General features: G+C 39.5%; 1 protein-coding gene across 1 annotated transcript in view; it reads right to left on the minus strand.

The window, feature by feature from the left end:
- cog6 (component of oligomeric golgi complex 6) overlaps positions 1-20,003 on the minus strand; it is a 35,146-nt gene extending 15,143 nt beyond the window's left edge. The window contains exons 1-10 of the mRNA XM_044032093.1: positions 19,802-20,003; positions 18,489-18,632; positions 17,977-18,048; positions 17,262-17,320; positions 7,718-7,829; positions 6,942-7,024; positions 6,716-6,786; positions 3,911-4,004; positions 2,268-2,396; positions 646-737 (exon numbers count right to left, since the gene is read on the minus strand). Of these exons, the coding sequence (XP_043888028.1) occupies positions 646-737; positions 2,268-2,396; positions 3,911-4,004; positions 6,716-6,786; positions 6,942-7,024; positions 7,718-7,829; positions 17,262-17,320; positions 17,977-18,048; positions 18,489-18,632; positions 19,802-19,915 (970 nt within the window). The 5' untranslated portion in view covers positions 19,916-20,003. The remainder of the gene's footprint in view (positions 1-645; positions 738-2,267; positions 2,397-3,910; positions 4,005-6,715; positions 6,787-6,941; positions 7,025-7,717; positions 7,830-17,261; positions 17,321-17,976; positions 18,049-18,488; positions 18,633-19,801) is intronic.
- Positions 20,004-20,362: the final 359 nt, after the last annotated feature.

Genomic DNA, 20,362 nt, shown 5'->3' on the forward strand with positions numbered 1-20,362 from the left:
GTTGAAAGGCTTGGAGATATATGTATATATATATATATATATATATATATATATATATATATATACATACATATATATATAGTGCTTTCACATAATGCAAACCATCCAAGATGAGGAGCAACAGCAACACATAAAATCCTTTAATGGTAATAAAGGATCTAAAATTGAGTTTTAAGAACTGATTATTCGAGCCTCATCTCCTCACGCAGGTCCTTCCAAAGTCAAAGGGTCTGATGGCAAAGGCTCCTTTGGATTTGAGCCTCGACTTTGGGACAGCCTGTATCTGAGAATCCAAGACTTGGATGATGTGACTTTTAAATGTCCTTTAACACCTGTAAGAAGCCTTGCTGTTGTGTACTAGACCATGATAGTGATTTTTGTTTGATACCAAAGATAAGTGAGTTACAGTAGTCTAGTCTGGAGAATATGAATGCATGAATAACTTCTTCAAAATCTGTGTAGTGAAGCAGTGGTTTTATTTTGGAGATTGTCCTGTGACTGTAAAAAGCAAGACTGGACAATAAAGGAATTACTGCCACCACATCCAAAACTAAACTGCCGGCAGCTACAGGTGTCATCAGCGCAGCGGCTTTAAAAACTGTAGGTGTGTTCACATCATTTGTAACTTGAACGAAGGACCGTTACCTTGCACAGTGACCTGTTTGAGGAGAGCTTCTAGATGTTCCTTCTCTGAAGCAGTGGCTTGGTGCAGCCAGGCCACCATATCTCCAGCATACCTGACCAGAGTGCAAAAACAGGCTATATTTAAAAGAAAACACACGACTGTGAGCCCACACGTTGACCACAGCTGTATCGAGTCATTGTATTTCACTCACCTCACACACAAAACAGCTCTTGGGTGTTATGTAACGGCGGAGAAAGGCGAGATTAAACTTCAATTATCATGTGTAAGCCTTTGTGTGTGTATACATGTATGTTTGCGAGGGTGTGAGGGCGCAGGGAGGTGTGAGAGAGAAAGAACTCGATGTTCTCAGAACTGCTGATGCCTCCCCTATAAAGTGGAGGTGATGTTGTGTTCCGCTCATGGCTGGCATTCTGAGAAAAATCACTCATTTGGCTCCCGGGCACAAGAGGAAACACAGACACACTCGGACACATCACAACAAAATAGACATTTAACACAATCTTGAACCAGGACTTAAAAGGGTAGGAAACGGTTAGGAATTACATTTAGTTCATTTATTGTTTGAGAGTCAAACATTGCATTTCCTGTAGCATCTAGACTTAGACAAAGCCAAGGACTTCAATTGGATTTTTCTGTGCGCAATTTGAGGTTCTGCTCAGGTCCAGGCTTAAAAATACTGACTATTTACATGTGTGACCCCAAGAAATGGTTTTGTGACCTTATACAGAACCTCAGTGTTTAGAAATAACACCTGGAATTACAGTGGATGGACAGAAGTAGAGACAGAAATTAATTTCTTTGTTAATTGTGAAAATTGCATCTTGCTGTTGTGTTTAACACGGTATTAATCTTTCGATATATGCATAGTTGTTACACAGATACAGGAATAAATCAAATCAGACAAAACAAACTGAACTCCAACACCAGCGAAAATAAAGGTGAATTAAGAAATGTCAGTATTAAAGGTCTGGTGTGACATTTACTGCCTCTCTCTTAGTATTTTAGGAAACTCAATGGCCTTGGCAAACAAGAAAGGACGTCACTCTTCTTTGATTGTGCGGTAACGATAAAGATGACGGACAAAAGTTTATATAGGTGGTCACCAGCTCATATCAGGGACTGTCAAACTATTTAACCTTCAAAAACAAAACAAACACACTCTCCACGGCCTCTCGGCTTATTATATATTATAATAATAATAATAAAAAACTTTATTTTTATAACACGCAATAATTCATAAAAGGATTACAGCTCAAAGTGCTTCATAATAAAAGTAAAATAAAATTTAAAAAGCAAATACAACAATAAAACACAGCGCAGGGTGGAATAAAAAGGAATGGGAAGTTGAAGGCTAGAGTAAAAAGATACGTTTTTAAGTCTTCTTTAACAAAGATCTATTACATAACTGTGAATTGGAGATAGCTCTGCTAAATTTATTAACATGCTTCCATTTGTTGAATATTGTTTAATGAGATGTGCTCTGTAGCTACTTTAGAACTACAGATGTAATTTAGCAATTGTACAAATTCTGGCATATTTACATGGATGCTTTCTGAGATTTGTTTAATCTCGAAATAGGATTTGAGGGATAAAAGTGTCACATGGTAGTGGGATTGTTTACCTCAGTGGATCGTGAGAATGCATCTCTATGGGGCGGGGAGTTCCTCCAGGCCCGCCCCGGGTGAGGGCGTCGATGAAGCCCCGAACCACCGCACACCTGCGCGCAGTCCCAAACTCGTCCAGCGTGTATCTGAAGAAATCAAGAGAAAAAAAAACAAAAAACACTCAACATCCAACCCTCGAGTGAAAAGACGGCAGTTAGAGGTGAGGTCAGTCGCTGACAATCTGTGCATCAACAATGCAGACTGTTTTTTTTTTGTTTTTTTTTTACCAAAAAGGAAAGAGTTTGAGGTTGTTTTGATTACACGGCAGTGGCAAACTGTGACAGACTAAACACGAAGATAGTGACGAATTAAGATTCTGCTGGTCTCCACTCTCTCAGCCTAAACATCCCCAGCCAATGAACGACCTTGGACACTTTCTGGGCACCAAGACAGGTGCATTTCCGAGAATGCAGGCACACGGGGGAGGAGGTTTTCTTTAACAGAAAACACATATCGGTGTAACGTGTGAAAATTCTCCATTGGATTGTTTCGCTTTAAGGAGAAAATTGGGATTTATATATTTTTTTAAGTTACAGGAAATCGTGGCGTCTCTGTTCCTGCACTACAAAATAAGATTAGCTGCAAAGATACGGCCGTTGAATGCTTTTAAAAGCATTTATCCCATCTCTGAATACTGATTTTCTGTTTGCTGGCAGTGTTGTGAGTGAGTATTAGTAGTGCTTTTTCATACAGAAAAACACTTAAAGATTTTAAAGTCAAAGTGGTCCATAACGGTGAATATGTCATGTTCTCAGAAAGAGGGTCCATTACTAAAAAAGCACATTGAATTAAGTGTTAAATGAGAATTTAAATAACGTAAGCAGCTTGTCATATCCTTGACATCTACCTAAAATCACTATTTGTATTGTTATTAGCTTGCTTTTTTATCAGCATGTTGTGTAAACAAAGCAGGTGTGACACATGTTTCTGCAATAATCAAAATAAACCAATGAAAGAGGAGGTGAAAAACATCCGTGAGCTAAGTATATCTAATAAAACAAAGTCATGGTTGATTCCACTTCTATTGTTGGGTGTTATACAAAACACAGAACTCTGAATATATCTGCATTAATTAATGCAAAATACACCACTTCAAAGTTGTAGGCATTAGACGGTATTTGCAGAAACCAGCAGTGGAAGTTTGATCATGTCAGATTTTGACAAAGATTTCTTTTTGGGAATCTGTAATTTCTGTTGCTCGCATGGCAGCGGTGACGTGTCTCCTGTTGCTTTAGGCTTTTTGTTCTGTTGTGTTTTTTGTTTTTTTTCCCCCCAATCAAGAACCTCTTTGTTTCTCTTTGTTTGAGAAGAACAGCTGCGAGTGGCCACTGAAACCCACAGCTTAAAAAACGGCCACTTCATGGTGAAGTGTAGCACCTAGTAGTGTTTTTTTTTTTACAGTCTCACTTTCTAGAGGCAGTGAAGACATAGGGGAAAAAAACAAAAATCCTGAATCCAACTGATCTGTGGATTTTAAATCATGTGGAAAAGGTCCTAATTTCTTCCTCTTAATCCTCCTACAGAATATATTATTTCAGCATTGGTGATAAAGCTAAATAAAAAGTACAGATCTGATGGCATGAGTGTGTTTATAAGTTACTTGTAAAGGACAGGCCGGTCCTGTAAGGCGCCCATGGCTTGACTCAGCACAGGGCTGATATCACACGTCTCCTGGGTCAGTCCCCTGCATTCATCTATGTGGAGAGAAAGACAACAAGGTGGACATACAGTTAGTTTTAAATCCCTGTAAAGTCTCTTTTTTGAGTCGTTTACACTCCAGAAAATTGTCTTTTTTAAAAATTTGAATGATTAAACAAAACATTTAGTTTTAAATCATTTAGAATTCAGCAACATTCTCTGCTCTGAGACAATGGGGGACGTGATCACACACATACTGACCTACAAGCTTTAGTGGGGACCAAAGTCTGCTAGCATTGTTGTCCGACAGTGTTTTTACAGAATATAAATGTAAACACACTAGCATATAACTTCCTGTTAAACAAACATGAAGCAACAGTCATCTGCTTTGGTCCAAACTAAAGTGTGTATGTGTTTCCATGTCTGCTGGAGGAGCTGAATACACACACACACACTGACCTACATGCTTTAGTGGGGACCAAATTCAACTAGTGTTGCTGTTTCATAAACGCTCCCATTACATCTGTTAACCGGTTTGAAGCTTTTTTTCATGATTAAAACAAGATTTCTGATTGTTTCAGCTTCTTAAATGTGAATATGTTCTTAATTTCTTTGCTCCATATAACAAACAAACCATTAAAAGTGAATTCTTTTGGTTTGAGGACAAAACAAGACATTTGAGAACGTCAGTATAGTCATGTTTGACAAACACTGATGAACATTTAACGTTTTCTGACATTTCATGGACCAAAAGATTAGTCGATTAATCGAGTATGAAAATAATCGTTAGTTGCAGCTCTAGTATAGAAGCAACATTTTATCCTTATATTTATTTTTGAATAAATATAAGAATGAAGAACAGAAGTTTAATCCAGGGCAGTGTTGTACTGAGAACATTAAGAACATTGTATAAAAATACTGTAAATGTATAAATGTATTGGGATAAAGCAGTCTATAAATTGAGTTGTGTGTAATAGGAATGGGGTAATTACATACATGTTTATCCACTCCTTTTCAAACATGTGGCGAGATGTAAATGTAATTGTGTTGTCATTGTAAATGTTGAACATGTTTGTTTGTTTACTTTCTATCTATCTATCTATCTATCTATCTATCTATCAATGGTGAAAATGTTGCTTCTATAATGTACATGGTTGTGAAAACAAGTGGATTATGAAAACACCAACAATCATTGAATTTGGTCCCACTAAAACATGTGGGTCAGTGTGTGTGTGTGTGTCTGTGGTTCAGCTCCTCCAGCAGACATGGAAACACATACATGCTTTAGATTGGACTTGTTCACAAACACAGATGGTTTAGCTCTCTGTCTCCCTCTTTCTCCATCAGTGGTACTGCAGCCTCACAGCAGGAGTCTGCTCTTTTTTTTGTCTCCATTTCTTCTCTTCTTCTTCATTTCCTCATCTTTGGGGAATTTTAAAATAAAGCGGCAGAGCTTTTTTAATGTGTTTTTGCATCAAAATCAAACACGTTCAGGGACAAAAAACATCTAAGCTTGCAAGCAAACCAAAGGCAGTAGTGAAGGAGCAGGTGCAGTTGCTAAAGAGTGAACAGGTAAGGGTTATATATCAGTACTGTGTTTGAAGAAGGGTTCTGTTCCAACTACGGCTCAGATGCGTCATTGAGATTTCGAAACAAAATTTAAAAAACAAAAACAAAAACAGAATTCTGAGGGGAAAAAAGTGACTCAGAATTCTGACTAATCTCAGAATTCAGGCTGTTTTATATTTTTTTATATATTTATTGTGTTTACATTTTTGTTTTCATGTGGCCCTCATGTGTAAAGAGGGGAATCCCTACAGCTTTAGCGGGACTTTAAATGTCTACAGGAGTCTCATCCATCTAAAGTGACATATCTGGTGACTTTGAAGCCACATGGTGTGTTGTTGCCAAATGTCGCTAACTATGGCAACTGTGTTGACAAGACATAAATCACAAGAACCAAGAACATTTCCCAATCATAGTTTCCAATGCGCTGCAACAAAGAAGTCACTTAGTTTGCGTGTGATTCATATACAAAAGAAACTATCAACAGACTGACGGGGGCAAATCTTCCAGGCTGTGGAAAAAATGGGTCAACGCACTCCAGCCTTGCTGGACATGAGCCGGTCCTCCTCAAACAATATGCAGTAAAGTAATATTGTATTTTAAATCTACTTATTCCTGACAAAAATAGACTTTTATAACACACAGACTTCCTTCTATCAACCGTTTGAATTTACCAAAATTGTGACCTTTATTCGTTTGGTGAATTCACACCACAACAAACAAGTTATAATTTATGTGGAGCGACTTATAATTTAGTTGATTCGATGTGTTTAGTTATTCTCTAATTGCACAAATGAGGTTATAAATCGTATATTTCCATTTTTAATTTTCAATGACAAAAAAAACACTGTTGGGTTTCTTACGGTCCTTTGAAAAAACCTCAGTCAGAGGTTATGAGTCACATGTATTCTCAAACGACCCGTATACATGCTATTATTGGATATTTACGGTCACTTGAAAGGGTGACTGCACTTGTTATTTGCTATAGCCAATTAAAAAATAAACCAGCATCCAACAACTCACCCACAAAAAAACCTTTTCAGAGACAAATGTAAGTAAACTAAAGCAGAAGGACTGGATTTATCGTGTTTGAAAACACAACACCCAGGCTGAGCTTGGAGACCTTGTTCAAAGAGGGTCACAGTAAGTCAGCTTTATCCCTCAGTGTACATGTGGCATTAACTCCGTGTATTGTACTCACTCTGGGCCCAGCGGTAGAGCTGCTCATACGATGTCTCCTGTAACACCGCCATCTGCTCCATGATCTCTAACCTGGAGCCAACACACACAACAAACCAAGACCTCACATTAAAGACTCTGAAAGACCTGCTCGAATTAACTATTAACACTTTTCTGCTTCTTAATAAATGTGATGAATATCACAAATCATCATTGCAGGTGGAATGCAGACAGACTGTGAATCATACCCTGCAGTTTGCTGATTGGTTCGCAGCAGGATTTTCACATCTTCGTGGATGTGTTTCACTCGGTTCAGAGCTTTGAAGAACTCCTGAAAAAAAGCAGGACAGCACAAGTATACACAGGTTAATGTACATGTATATAAAGATATATATGTTTGTGTGTATGTATATATAGATTTCTATCCCCCTGTTTGTCCTGTGTAATTTTATATAAAACAAATGATCAGCCTTATTTGCTGTTGCTGTCACGGTGTAAATCATATGTTTTTTGTTATACTACGGAAGGTCACATGTAAAAATTAAAACAGCATGAATACATACAGCATGAAGTCAGATTTGTCAAATTATGTTTTCATATAAATATATACACATATTTTTTAAGTTAATTGCTTTTACCATGATTAGTAGTAGGGCTAAAGGATTTGTAGATTCGGCTGAATATTCAAGCTGTAATGGATTTACATATAACTATACAAAAACTAGAGTAATAAAAGAGAAGAATAAGAATTATATACACATCTGTGTGACAGTGTGTTAATAAAATGAAACACCAATATATGTAATACATTAAAGATGAAGATTTGTTTTGACTCAAATCAGTTGTGAGTAAAAATTGTTGTCATCTCAACCAAAGGAGTCACATTACAGACATTATACATGATATGAATGTGCTCAGAATGTTAGAATGGCCTGCAAAGCATGTTCTAAAAATCTAAATGTGGGAATGGGGTGATGAACATGATTTCATGAATGCAAACAAGTGTATATTATGATAGAATTACCTCAGTAACAGGAGCATCCCGAGCTCCTCGCAGTGTGGCCATCTCCTCATGAGATAACTGGAACTTGGCAAGAAAAGCCTGAGCAACCTGAGCTCTCACCTCCAGGCGGTGACTGAGGGGAACAGAGATACACATTGTTGTCATGTTGCTTGTCATTGTTCCCCCTTTAGTATCTTTGTTTCATAAAATGCATTGTTTTCTCCCTGAAATATTTTTTGCCAGCTATGCTGTCACGATGATTTGTACCTCTTCAAGGCCCTAATGGACTTTACTGTCACAAGTCTTTATTGTCACATTTTCTTTTCCTTCAGTCTTTCATCCCTCAGTTTTATATCACTGTCTTGTTATTCCCTTGTCTTTTCCCCAAACTGTGCAAATAATATTAACACTCTGTCAGTGTTGAAAAATGGAATAAAACGGCTGCACAGTGGTGCATTGATTCATGCCATCGAGGGTTCATATCCCTTTCTCTGTGAAGTTTGCAGGTTCGACCCATGTCTGCGTGGTTCCACAGACCATATAGACGCACATGATATTATATTAATTAAGACTAGGGCTGAATCTGTCGATTAACTATTGCTTTTCTTTATAAAACAGATTTATTGAATAAAAACTACCTCAGGATATTGTATTGTTCACTTGTAACGCCTTATATGTCATACTGTGTCGGCATATTAGAATAGGCTTCCCAACCTCAGTTGAGAGAGTCGAGAAATATCTTCTTTTTTTGTTACGTGCCCACCAGTGACACTTGGTCCAAGCCTTGGTCCGAGCCTTGAAACTGCAACGCTAATTCCGCACTTTTTAGACCCACTCGTATGTGTCCGCCATCTTTGCTAACAGTTAAGCTAACAGGACCAAGTGTCACTGGTGGGTGCGTAGCAAAGAAAAGAATGAAGAGATTTCTCAACTAAATGCAAACCTGTAAAGCATTCCTTTAAATACAGTTGTGTGTCAGTTTTGGAAGTAAAGTTACTCTTTTGGGTTTCAAAAAAGTCTAAAATGTAAAAAATAATTACAGCTTGCAATGCAAATTGAAAGACTAGTACAATAATTCTAAGTGTAATGTTATGTATTTTCTTTACTTTTCGGATTTTCTTGGTTTTTCCTTGTGGTGGCTATTGGCATAATTGTGTTAAATAATCTCACTGTAATTAGATTTACTTTCTATATGAATGTTACCAAAAAATTCATTATTTTATCGATTAATCAACTATTTGTTTTTGTCCATAAAATACCAGAACATTATGAAAAACGTTGATTAGTGTTTACCAAACCTGGAAATTATAATCTTCTCAATTACTTGTTTTCTCCACAAACCAAAATTATTGAGTATGATTTCTTTTGTTATGTGGTGCAAAGAAACCAGAAAATATTCACGTTTAAGAAGCTGGAAATTCTTAAAACTTGAATATAATACTTTAGTCATCAATGAATAATCGTTGCAGCCCTAATCAAGACTGTAACTGTAGGTGTGAATGTGAGAGTGAACAGTTGTTTATCCGTGTATATTAGCTCTTTGATAACAGGCTGGTAAACATGTCCAGGGTGTACTTTGGCTTGTGCCAAATGTCAGCTGGCTCCAGCTCCACTCGTGACCATCAAAGGATAAGCGGTACAGATAATGGATGGTTCCTGTCCTAACTTCAAAAAACAAAGCATGTTGTCAACAAGATGTGCTGTCCACAGTCCTACAGCAGATGGCAGTCATGCTCCTCACATGCCGCCCCCGGTGGGTGGCTCAGAGGGAACTGGGAGTGACTGACAACAGGGTGGGACAGGGTTGAGTGGAGATATCATGTGCAGCATGAAGTACAGAGAGAGAGAGAGAGAGAGAGAGAGAGAGGGAAGGAGAGAGAGAGAGAGAGAGAGAGAGGGGGAAACGAGAGAAACAAAGAGAATACAGAGCCGGATACTGCGGCTTTTGTCACTCTCAATAACAGCTGAGTGATCTCTATCAGTGTCACTATTAATGTCACCACACAATTGTGGCCATGGCAACCGCCTCAGTCAGACAGGGAACTCTGTCATGGGATAGCAGAACAACAGCGAGTCCTCCCTCTGTCCCCATCTCTCCGTGCGAACCACCTCATCTACATTCCCTCCTTCTACGTGAAGGCACGGCAAGATCAGTAAATCACCAGCTTGTTTTGGTTGGAGGAGAAGAACCCGACATTATCTGACCATTGTCTCTCATTCAGCCATTACCAGTGCTTGGTCGGCTGAAAGTAAAGGGTTGTAAATCTGCTGGAGGGTTCTATGATTTAGTGTTTCTCTGCACAACTCACTGAGCCGCTCACACTCAGGACCTTGGGGAGTCTTTGAGTTTCGTAAAGTAAAGTAAAATTTTGTTGCAACACACACAAAAAGAAAAGAGGCAGGGAGCCTGGCTGTACTGTATCTCAGCCCTGAGGGGTTTTGAACAGCATACCTTTTTTAAAAAAATGACTTCATCACAAGAATTTGGCAAAGGCATTTCATTTGTAAGGAGTGACAATAGTAATACATCTACGTAAAAATACGACAAGTACCACTCAGAGTACTACCAGAGAAAATACTGTCGAAGTAACACCATTATCACCAACGTTAAACTACAGAGGTGTAACTACGTCGAGCAAAATCAGCTACAGACTTTTCACAGGAGGCAGATTTATTCCCAATAAAATAACCTCCTCTTCCTCACATATACTTCACACACTGGTATAGTGACATTAGATGGACTAAGATAAGGTGACTTAATATTATTTTATTTATTTATTACTATTATATTGTAGCCGACGCGTTTTGAACTTCCTGTATGGAGTTTGCATATTCTCCCGTGTGTGTGTGGGTTTTCTCTGGGTTCACCGGTTTCCTCCCACAGTCCAAAAACATGCAGATTTGGGGATTAGACAAATTGGACACTCTAATCTGACCGTAGATGTGAGCGTGAGAGTGGATTGTTGTTTGTCTCTATGTCTCTATCGACCTATGTCAGCTGAGATTGGCACAGCGCTAGCCACGACCCTCATGTGGAGGATAAAGCGGTAGAAGATGGATGGATTCTTTTATTGCCGTTTCGTTTTCTACGCACTCCGGTCAAAATTCCTCAACTCCACTCCAATCACATACCACAGTATGTCAATACATTCCACGCCCTAATGGTGCCCTTTTAATTCAAGCTCCACCACAACACAGGTAGTTGTTGTCAGTAGAAGAAGAGTGACGTTTGGCGGCACGTTCTCTGCCAACTTTCTTGCCGACAGTCATTCAGTGCAGTCAAAATAAAACAACTGACTTGGAGCAGCACTTCAAATATAAGCCAGCTCCTTAACTTCTAGTCAATTGTTGTTAAGGGGAAATGTAGCTATTCAGTGTCCGATACAGATTAGTTAGTAGTTAGCCCTGAGGGATTAAACGTGGCCTATAATGAAAGAGGCATTTGAATTTCAGAGTCCCGAGGGAGAACTGTTGCATCCCTCTGTGCACAATTACAGAATCTCGGCATCTTAACAAGAAATATTAAGGCTTGCTTACTGGAAAACCAGGAAGTCACCGTGCGTATGTTCAATTGACCGTGTTCAGGACGTCAAGGACATTTCACCTATTAAAAAAAAGTGTTTTTCGGAAACAAATGACTCAAGTACCTGTCATCGCCAAACCATGAAGGTATGCGAACAGATTAGATGTAAATCAAATCCCACAAAGGAGGGAACACTGAAAATTGCCTGGTAAATTCCCTCATACACGCTCTCAATAGCAGGAAAACATCATGCTGTTGAGAGACAATGAATTAAAACAAGCGGCCATTCACATACCTGATGTGTCAACACTATTACAATGATATATTATTAACAAGCTACACTAATGAGGCCATTAATTAAACCCAGGGATGCATGAATGGGAGAATCTACTTCCATTCGAAACAAGCATCTATTCATACCGGCATGAGAACGAATACAGATCCTGTGAAGCTGGAGGGAGAGGAGACACAGTTGTCTCAAGAAAGGGAGATTTTATCACTAATATGCAAATCAATGCAGCAAACTTTTTACAAAAGTCTCACCGGATCATTGGTTCAATGGAGTTCAAGTTGAGGAATTTCGTCATTTAAGGCTGCGGAGAAATGAAAGGCGGGGAGGAGGAACACGCATGCACAACACAGCAACCGTGGACAAAAGGGTCCCACGTACCAATTTGACGGGACATAAATTTGATTGGACACCCGTGGCTCCTAATAGGCTTAAAAGCTTCATAAACCTTACCTTATCGGTAACATTTAACATACCGTATCTTGGAATGTCATTCATGAAGCATTTAAAACTATAGACGCCGACAGCTGGTGGCCTCAAACTGAGCTGTGGTCACTGGGTTTACGAGACTGCAGTGATGCAACTTAAGTGTTTGTAAGAGAAACTTCTGAAATGATTTAAACCTCCCGACTCGCAGCTACATAATTTACTCAGCATCCTGTGTCAGAAGAATGGCTTCGCAAGTTTAATTTTGAAGCAGCAGTCATCCCCAGTCTTGATATTGATTCATCTGTCCTTTAGTGGACATGTTGAACTTCAGACGCCGGCAGAGAAAACATACCGAAACTCACATGGCAACCTTTGCAAAAGGTTTTTCATGCGTCGGCCAAGAATGACAGACCTGATCTAACGAGATGTAGATCACAACAGAGAGACAGGCCTGTGAGAAGAAAAAAAAAAGGGAGGCGTGTTGGAGCTGGGCAAAGGAGAGCGAGGGAATGATGAGTGTTGTCTCCAGCACTGTCAGGACATGACACATTCTTTTCCAGACTACAATTACTGAATACCAGAGAGAGGCAACGTGCTCAAAGGAGTGCGGCAGCGTCACGATGTAGAAGCGAGCGGCGGAGACACGGGGGGAGCGGTTGAAAGGAAAATGAACTCAATGATGAAAACTTGTCTTGAAGAATGTCCAGTTACATAAGTCGAGGGCCATGTAATGTTGCACAGTCATTACATGACCAGTTGCTGCTGTAAACAGAAGAATGAACAGAAGAATGAGTTTAGGGAGAATCTGCCGTTTTGCAGTTTTGTTTTGGATCAGCGTTTTATCCTTGTGGAACCAGCATTTTGGGAGCCCTAAAATGCTATTCTTGACTGAAAACATGTCACCCATGCATCTTTGTGTATACAACCAATACACAACTTTGGGAAAAAAGTTGACAAATCCCACCTCTTGCCCTCTGTCGTCGCCGTCTTCTTCGTGTGTTGTGAGTTCTTATCAACTACAGTGTTAAGAGTCATTCTGTGCGGTTTGTGTGTATAAAGACATTTCTTGAAACAATGCCATGTTTTGGAGATCTAAAAAGAAGAAAATACGACTGCCAAGAAACAACAGTGAAGGAAAGAAAGAGCAGGGATTTTTTTGAATGAGGTGAATCTGAAACTGAAAGTGTTAACAGCCGCTTTTCATTCACAGCTGATAGTTGAGTCACGGCTGATAAGAGTCAGGAAGTGAATCTGTCCAAAGGTGTCTGTTTTGTTTTTCTTTTTAACTCAAGTGGAGTCACCTGTGATTTTCTAACGTATCCATTTCAGAGCTCTAAATCTTCCAAGGTTGTTTTGACAAGCAGGCGTATGTCGGAGAGAATTTATGCGTTTTAAAACAAAATCCGAGTAGTATGAATGCAGCCGCCTTATAAATAATGAATGGATTTTTCTGGTCCGGAAAGTGAAGCCAATGCAAGTGTGGCCGAGAACTGTATTCTCTTAAATCAGTGGGTGACTACTCTAGTGAATATGACTGATAATCACGCAGCTCTGTCGGAAGAGTCTTCCCTGCTTATAAGATGTAAACAATCCGAGTCGACCATCCACTAAAATCTATTAGAGGCCGTTTGAAAGAAGTGGGTGAAAATTTGGCACTCGCAAACCCGTTATCCACACGCCGCTGATCACAGAGTGCGGCCGCAGCCAGTCACATCACATGACAACAAAGGCAAGCTCACAGCCGTACCCCTCATTAACAGCCAGCCGAGTGCTAATAACACTCAAGTGTTCATTTACATCGCTTGTCAGCCCTTTGACGTCCTCGGTCGTCCTCTCAAGGGCTTTTCGAGAGCTTTTGATTTGTTAATGACCTACACAGAAATCATACAGAGAACATTTCCTTTGAGTGAAAGGTAGCTTGAATGAAACGCAGCATTTTTTTTTTTTTTCCGTGTCTGATCATTCATCATATGCTACAGGAAATTACTGGGGTGGGGGATGTGTAGCTGCATGCCACACGCCAAAAGCAAAATGTAAATCTTTGTTACAAAACTTCTCTACATTGCACTTTGGCATGCGGCCAATCACCGGAGAAACGAACAGTTCAAGCTGCACACGAGGGTCAAAGAGACATGTGTTCTGCGATTCGTCTCGACTTGTTCAGCATGATAATAACATGTCACGCGACTGCAAAGGTGACACAGTGCGGGGACAGGTGGGTAGCATTACGTTTCACTGTGGAACAACACACAACACCTACTTAGTTGTCTCGATGACAACAGCGAACCCCCGGACAAAAGAACAGCGTGTCTGAAAGCCGGAGGACAAACACAGCTCGTCCACTCCGACTGGCTCGCCCTCTTCAGCTTCCTGCTTCTGCACAATGTGAGCAATCTGCTGTTCCCTTCAGTTTCATTAAAGTTGATAATGATACTACCGCTGGCAGGTAACGTAGCAAACAGTACATGTCAGGTCTGCTCTGACGGGTAAATACTCATCAGGAGCATCTGCACAGCCTTGAAATTGACTCTTAGAGCTGCTCTATCAGTATAAACTCTGAGATTATGCTGTAAGTGTCAACAGCCGCACAACTGCAGAGGACAGTGACCTGAAATAGACCTAACTGAGAACACAATGGGTTTTGTATTGGGGTTTTTTATCCACACAGAACTGACCAAAAATGCTATTTTAACCCTGAGTGAACACCGCCATTGCATTTTTTTTCAACACAGCTTTGAGAAATATGGAATTAGGTTTGTGTCAATAGATTCAAACAACACTTTTTAAGAAGTGAAAAAAATTTCAATTTAATCATTCAAAAATATTGTATTTTATTGTTGTTTGAAAATATTGCCACAAACGGGACAACGGTGATGTCATAGCCTGTTGTTATTGCTTTCTTCTTTTCTTGTGTTTAGAGTTTGTAGACAGTACGTAAGCTTTATGGTCATTCTCTGTTTTTCTGTGGCAGCATCACAGTGCCACATATGGGCCTGGCATATATACTACAGGGTTTAGAGCCACCTGGGGTTGATGAGTATGAAGACATTTCTTAAAAAGCAAGTTGTCTTTCAACTGGAAGGTTGTCGGTTCCATTCCCAGCTCCGCTAGTCGAGATGCCAGTGCATCTAACCACACATCGCACCTGACGGCTTTGCATATGAGAGACGTGTGACAGCAAAAGTGCTGCACATACATGCACTGTATGAAAGTGTGAGTGAATGGCACAACTGTAGCGTAAACCAGCGTTGCGTTGTCATCAAGACAAAGAAAGTGCTGTATTTGCAGATAGAAAAAGATTGTCCTGGGAAAGTTCTGTTTCCGTCTTGATAAGGTCTTGGTGTGGAGGACGTCTTAAGTGCAAACTGGCAGCTCATAGACAAACCCCAGCATGCAGCCACTGTCCCATCTGGCTGTGGGGTCAGTGTGATACTGCAAGTGAAAATGTCACACAGACGGACAGCAAGTCCCCACGGACCACTACGAAGAGACAACGGCGCGGCAGGGCGGACAGTGAGAAGGACGTTCGTGTCACAGCTCTGACCACTTTTAAACAAACCCCTGCACAAAGCGATGTGACTTTTATTAATTCATCGCCTGCAAGTGTGCACTGATAGATTTACCCCCATCGGTGTCTTTCACCACTCTCTGATTCAAAACCTTTCCCTCCCCTCCCAAGTCACCCTTTTGTTAGGAGGTCCTGAAGCTGTGCCAGCAGAGCATGGAATTGCTGCGGTACATCACAGCTGTCAGCAGTGTCTTTTGCCAGAAATCTACATTATCTTTGTCCGTGTGGCTGCCTCCGTGTCCGCTTGCAAGGTCACTAAGCACTCAGGTCACGGCCGCCACAAACGCTAGTAATGAGCCCCACCCCAACATCCCCCAACCCCCAGCTATCAGCGAAACAGGGTGGGTGTTTCATTTTTTTCCCCACTTCCCTGTCAACACTCTGCCAGCCGATGTCGTAGACTGATGACACCTATTTTAATTTTAGTGACAAGCTGTCAAACAAAAAAGGAAGGAAAAAAAACAACATCATCCATCAGGATTTCATGAGTCTTGAATAAGTGAGTACCCAAAATGCAGGGACACCCCCTCTCCTCACGACTTTGTGTCATGGTGCTGTAGAGCCGTTGAATCTGCATATCTCATGGCTCTGAAAGTGTGTTGTCAGCAAATTTCAAAACACACTCAAGTGTAAAAACACACAGATGGGCTGTTCTCCTGTTGTAATAGCGTGGCCTCGGTGAGATCACGGTAATCGCGCAGAGTCAACAGGAACTACCTTGACGCGCAGCGAAGGTCATCAAACATCAAACCACATGACAAATAAAACATTAGAGATGATTGCTGCCCTCCTGATATAGACGAGTGCAAGAGATATAATCATCAGTCGCATGAATCATTGATCATTCCTCATCAAAATTAAAGAGCTCCTCCTTCCCTGCACCAATTTTTTTTCCAACATCTGACAGGGAGGAGAAGATGTTTCATCAGATGTGTTTTAATTTGGCAGATTTACATCTGTATTAGTGAAATATTTTAAATGATCAGTATGTTATTTTTAATTTAATGCATTGGTTCTAATGAAATGGAAAAATGTCCTCATGCAAACAAGGAAGTGATTACATGCTCAACCAGGCCTCACTTTGTGAACAGCATCCGCATAATAAAAGCTTATCTTGTGCTTTGAGTAAAGTGATATTTGTCTCTGGAACTTGCCTGAAAAGACAAAAGGGTGTAATTTCTCTGTGGAAATGAGACAATGACGGCAGGGAAATGACGGTGTCTGGCTTTGGACTGGATGGAGATACATATCAGTGACGTATTTATAGGCTTCCAAAATGACTTGTAGTTTTGGAACAGATAAGGGGAGGTCGTAAATTTGAACTTTCTGCTGATAATTCTGTTTTTGTGTCTCCCGTACATATTGAAATGCCAGTTTAGAGGTTTAAAGTGATCTTCTTGAACAATTTGGTGACAATTTAGTTACAGCCACAGAGAAATGTGTGCTAGAAACTTCTGATTGTGAGTTTCCAGACTCCACACAAGTATTGGTAATTGGTAAAGTATTTAATCAAATGAAGGAACATCGTTGTACATTACTGGGTTTGACTAAAAAATGATAATTGAACATTTCTAAAACATTATTTTAGTTTAATTATAACAATCAAAATACACAAACTGGTTAATATGTAAATGTTCTAGTCATTGTGAGTATCTGATCTCAGCACATTCAATGAAAAGTAATTATTTTAATGTTAAAGGAGTCAGAAGTAATTTGCTTTGTTTTCACAGACATGTACACATACGATTTTACTCACTTTTCTCCCTGCAGCTTGTTGGTTTTCACAATGAGATCTTGTGTTTGCTCCTTTGCAGCCTGTAGGAGAAAAGTTACTTCTTTTAGGATGGCTTGCAAACATCATACTTTTAAGAAACATTTAATTTATCATTTGCATGAAGTCATTAACATCATAAGCCTCGTTTCCACCAGGCACAGTGCAGTTGGGAACAGTACAGCCACTGAATGTGTGTGCCAGATTCATAAGTTACATAAGCTATTTATGTGATATGTGAAAGCTACATAAATTGAACATCATACCAGCTCGACACCGTGTAGCTCGCCAATAAATCTTACAAGAATACGACATAGTAAACAAAGAGCAACAATTGAGGACACACAGTATTCCCGGGTTCTGTCTTCTTGCTTTTGGGTTGTTTATCACAAAAAGAATACAAGCTTCTTTTGAGAGAAGGTTGCATGGAAAAACAATTTTCCCCTAACTCCGGAGCCAGAACACTGTGCTTGGTACCCAAAACACAAAGTTGATTACTTTGATACAGTTTTCAAAATGTATATGTGGAAATGCAAATAATTGTGTGGTGTATCAAACTGAACTGTACCAAACATACCAATTCTACGACGACAGCAGAATGCTACCTTCAGTTACTTATATGAAAACTCTGATTAGCTTTGTAAAATGATTCCATGTAAAGGAAAAGTGATAAAAAGATATAAGAAGACTTTTGCTGTACCTTTAATCTGTTTGTCATTTCCTCACAACATGTGCTCATGGCCTGGACGTCCTCATTAACACCTTCAAGCTCCTGTGGGAAACGTGAAATGTTAAGGCACCAGTGAGGAAAACCTACAGTTACATCTCTGTATATCAAAAAAGGCCATAGCGATATCTGGACATTGTAACGACAGAATGTGGTACATTAGTCTAATGCTGCCAACAAACATTGAGAAGCGTCCTCCTTAAAATAGGTTTTTCAATACAGTTCTCAATACAGACAAACCACTTCCTTATGATTTCAAAGAAATCCTACACACCGTGTCATTTCTCACTAAACTACATGGTGTCTAAAATGACATTTTAATATTTGTAAAGCCCACTATTAGTTGCCTGTAACTTAGGAGCTGTAAACATTTCATTGATGTCATTTTTTTGAAATGCCAGGACCATGAAAGATATAATATAAACATCCCTTCCTCAATATGACATTAACAGGCAAAAAAGTATTTTCTGAATGCTACACCTCACCTCTTTTACTTCTTTAAAAAGTCGTGCAAACTCCTCATTGATTGACAGGCTTCGTCTCTCTATGTCACCGCGAAGATTTCTCCTGGTGCGCAAACTGTTTTCAGTGAAGAAGACAGACAGCGCCTTCAGAGCCTCCAGCATCTCCTGAAAACACATACAGGACATGTTTGAATTGAACAGTTGTTTTACTCTGTGTTATGACAATGTCAAATGTTCTTTATTTAGAGCTTGCTCCACACCTATGTACACAGCACTTTATACAATTTGTATATCAATACAAATGCAGGAAAGATAATTATGTGAATTCATGGGACAACCCTGTAAAACAAGGAAAACTCAGAGTGAATTCTTATCAGTATTGTAGCAGGCGTGTCCAAATTGAGACGCATATGCAGAAACCTGTTTTGAAAACACCTCCATCTGTGTTTTGAATCAGATGTGATTTTTTTCTGTCAAGAATATAAAAAAAACAATCATTAAAAACGAATGTCATTTCTTTTTGGCAGTTTGAACAAGGCCGTAGAGACAAATGCTAACCTTAACTCAGCCCAAGTGAAAGTGAACGTAACCAGGCTTGGACAACACCAGGGAGGCAGTCGATATATGGAATGTATTTAAATTATTGTGTGGTAAATTAAATAGTTCAGTCAGTCAGTCAGTCATCATCTAACCGCTTTATCCTCCACCAGAGGGTCACGGGGGGTGCTGTGCCAATCTCAGCTACATCATTTTAATTTATTTTAACTGTCAAACATTAATGAGTATATTCGAGGGGCAGCTCAGGTTGAATGGTTTGGTTATAAAGTGACAGAGAAGCAGGGCTGAGATGGTTTGTTTGGGTGCAGAGGAGGGATAGTGATTATATTGCTCAAAGGATGTTGAAGATGGAGCTGTCGGGTAGGAGGAAAAGAGGAAGACCACAGTAAAAGGTTCATGGATGTTGTAAAGGAGGACATTGAGGACAGTTGGAGATGGAGGCAGATGATCCACTGTGGAAGAAGAAGAAGAAGCCCTGCTGTCGATATTTCTAATGAGATACATCGAATTCAAACTATATCTGTGTGTTAGCAGTGTAAACTGTGTGTGTTAGCAGTGTAAACTGCTCCTACGGATGCTACAAATAAGACTAAACATCAGCGTCCATGCTGTACATAATAATTGAATACAGCAACCTGTTACACACATAACAACACATAAATATCTAAATATTTTGTTGAAAATATTTCTGAAATCATGTTTTCTTCATTCTGAACGCAGTTAGCTCAGAGGTTAGCTAGCAGGCTAGCCGGTAGCTAAACCTCTTCCAGTTTTACCTTGTCATTGTCGAGCCTCGTCTCCAGGATTTTGTTCAGTTTCCTTGATAGCGGATTATTTGGCGGATTCTGAATGGAGCTGTCAGCGGGAATCTCTACTTTAAGATCCGCCATCGTTCACGAACACAAACAAATACTTCCACGTCAACTGCCCTCGAAGATGTTTTGGTCCGTCAGAAATCAACGTCCGGGCGATTTACTGAGCAGGAACGACACAAGGTTCCGCTGCATGAAATGAAGAGAAGAAACAATTTAACACTGATGATTATATATATATATATATATATACATATATATATATACATATATATATATATATATATATATATATATATATATATATATATATATATAGATATACATATACATACATATATGTATATATGTATGTATATATATTATTGTGTATTCTTCTAATTTATCTGTATTTTTCTTTTTTGTAGATTTTGTAATCCTTATTTTTATATCCCCGAGCAATAACAGCGTTGTTGTATTTACAATTGTTAATAAAGTTCTTTGAAGAAAAAAAAATAATTGAGAAGGGGGGGAAGAAGCAGCAAG

The sequence above is a fragment of the Solea senegalensis genome, linkage group LG8, assembly GCF_019176455.1.
Source record: "Solea senegalensis isolate Sse05_10M linkage group LG8, IFAPA_SoseM_1, whole genome shotgun sequence".
In the NCBI taxonomy this organism is placed as follows: Eukaryota; Metazoa; Chordata; class Actinopteri; order Pleuronectiformes; family Soleidae; genus Solea; species Solea senegalensis.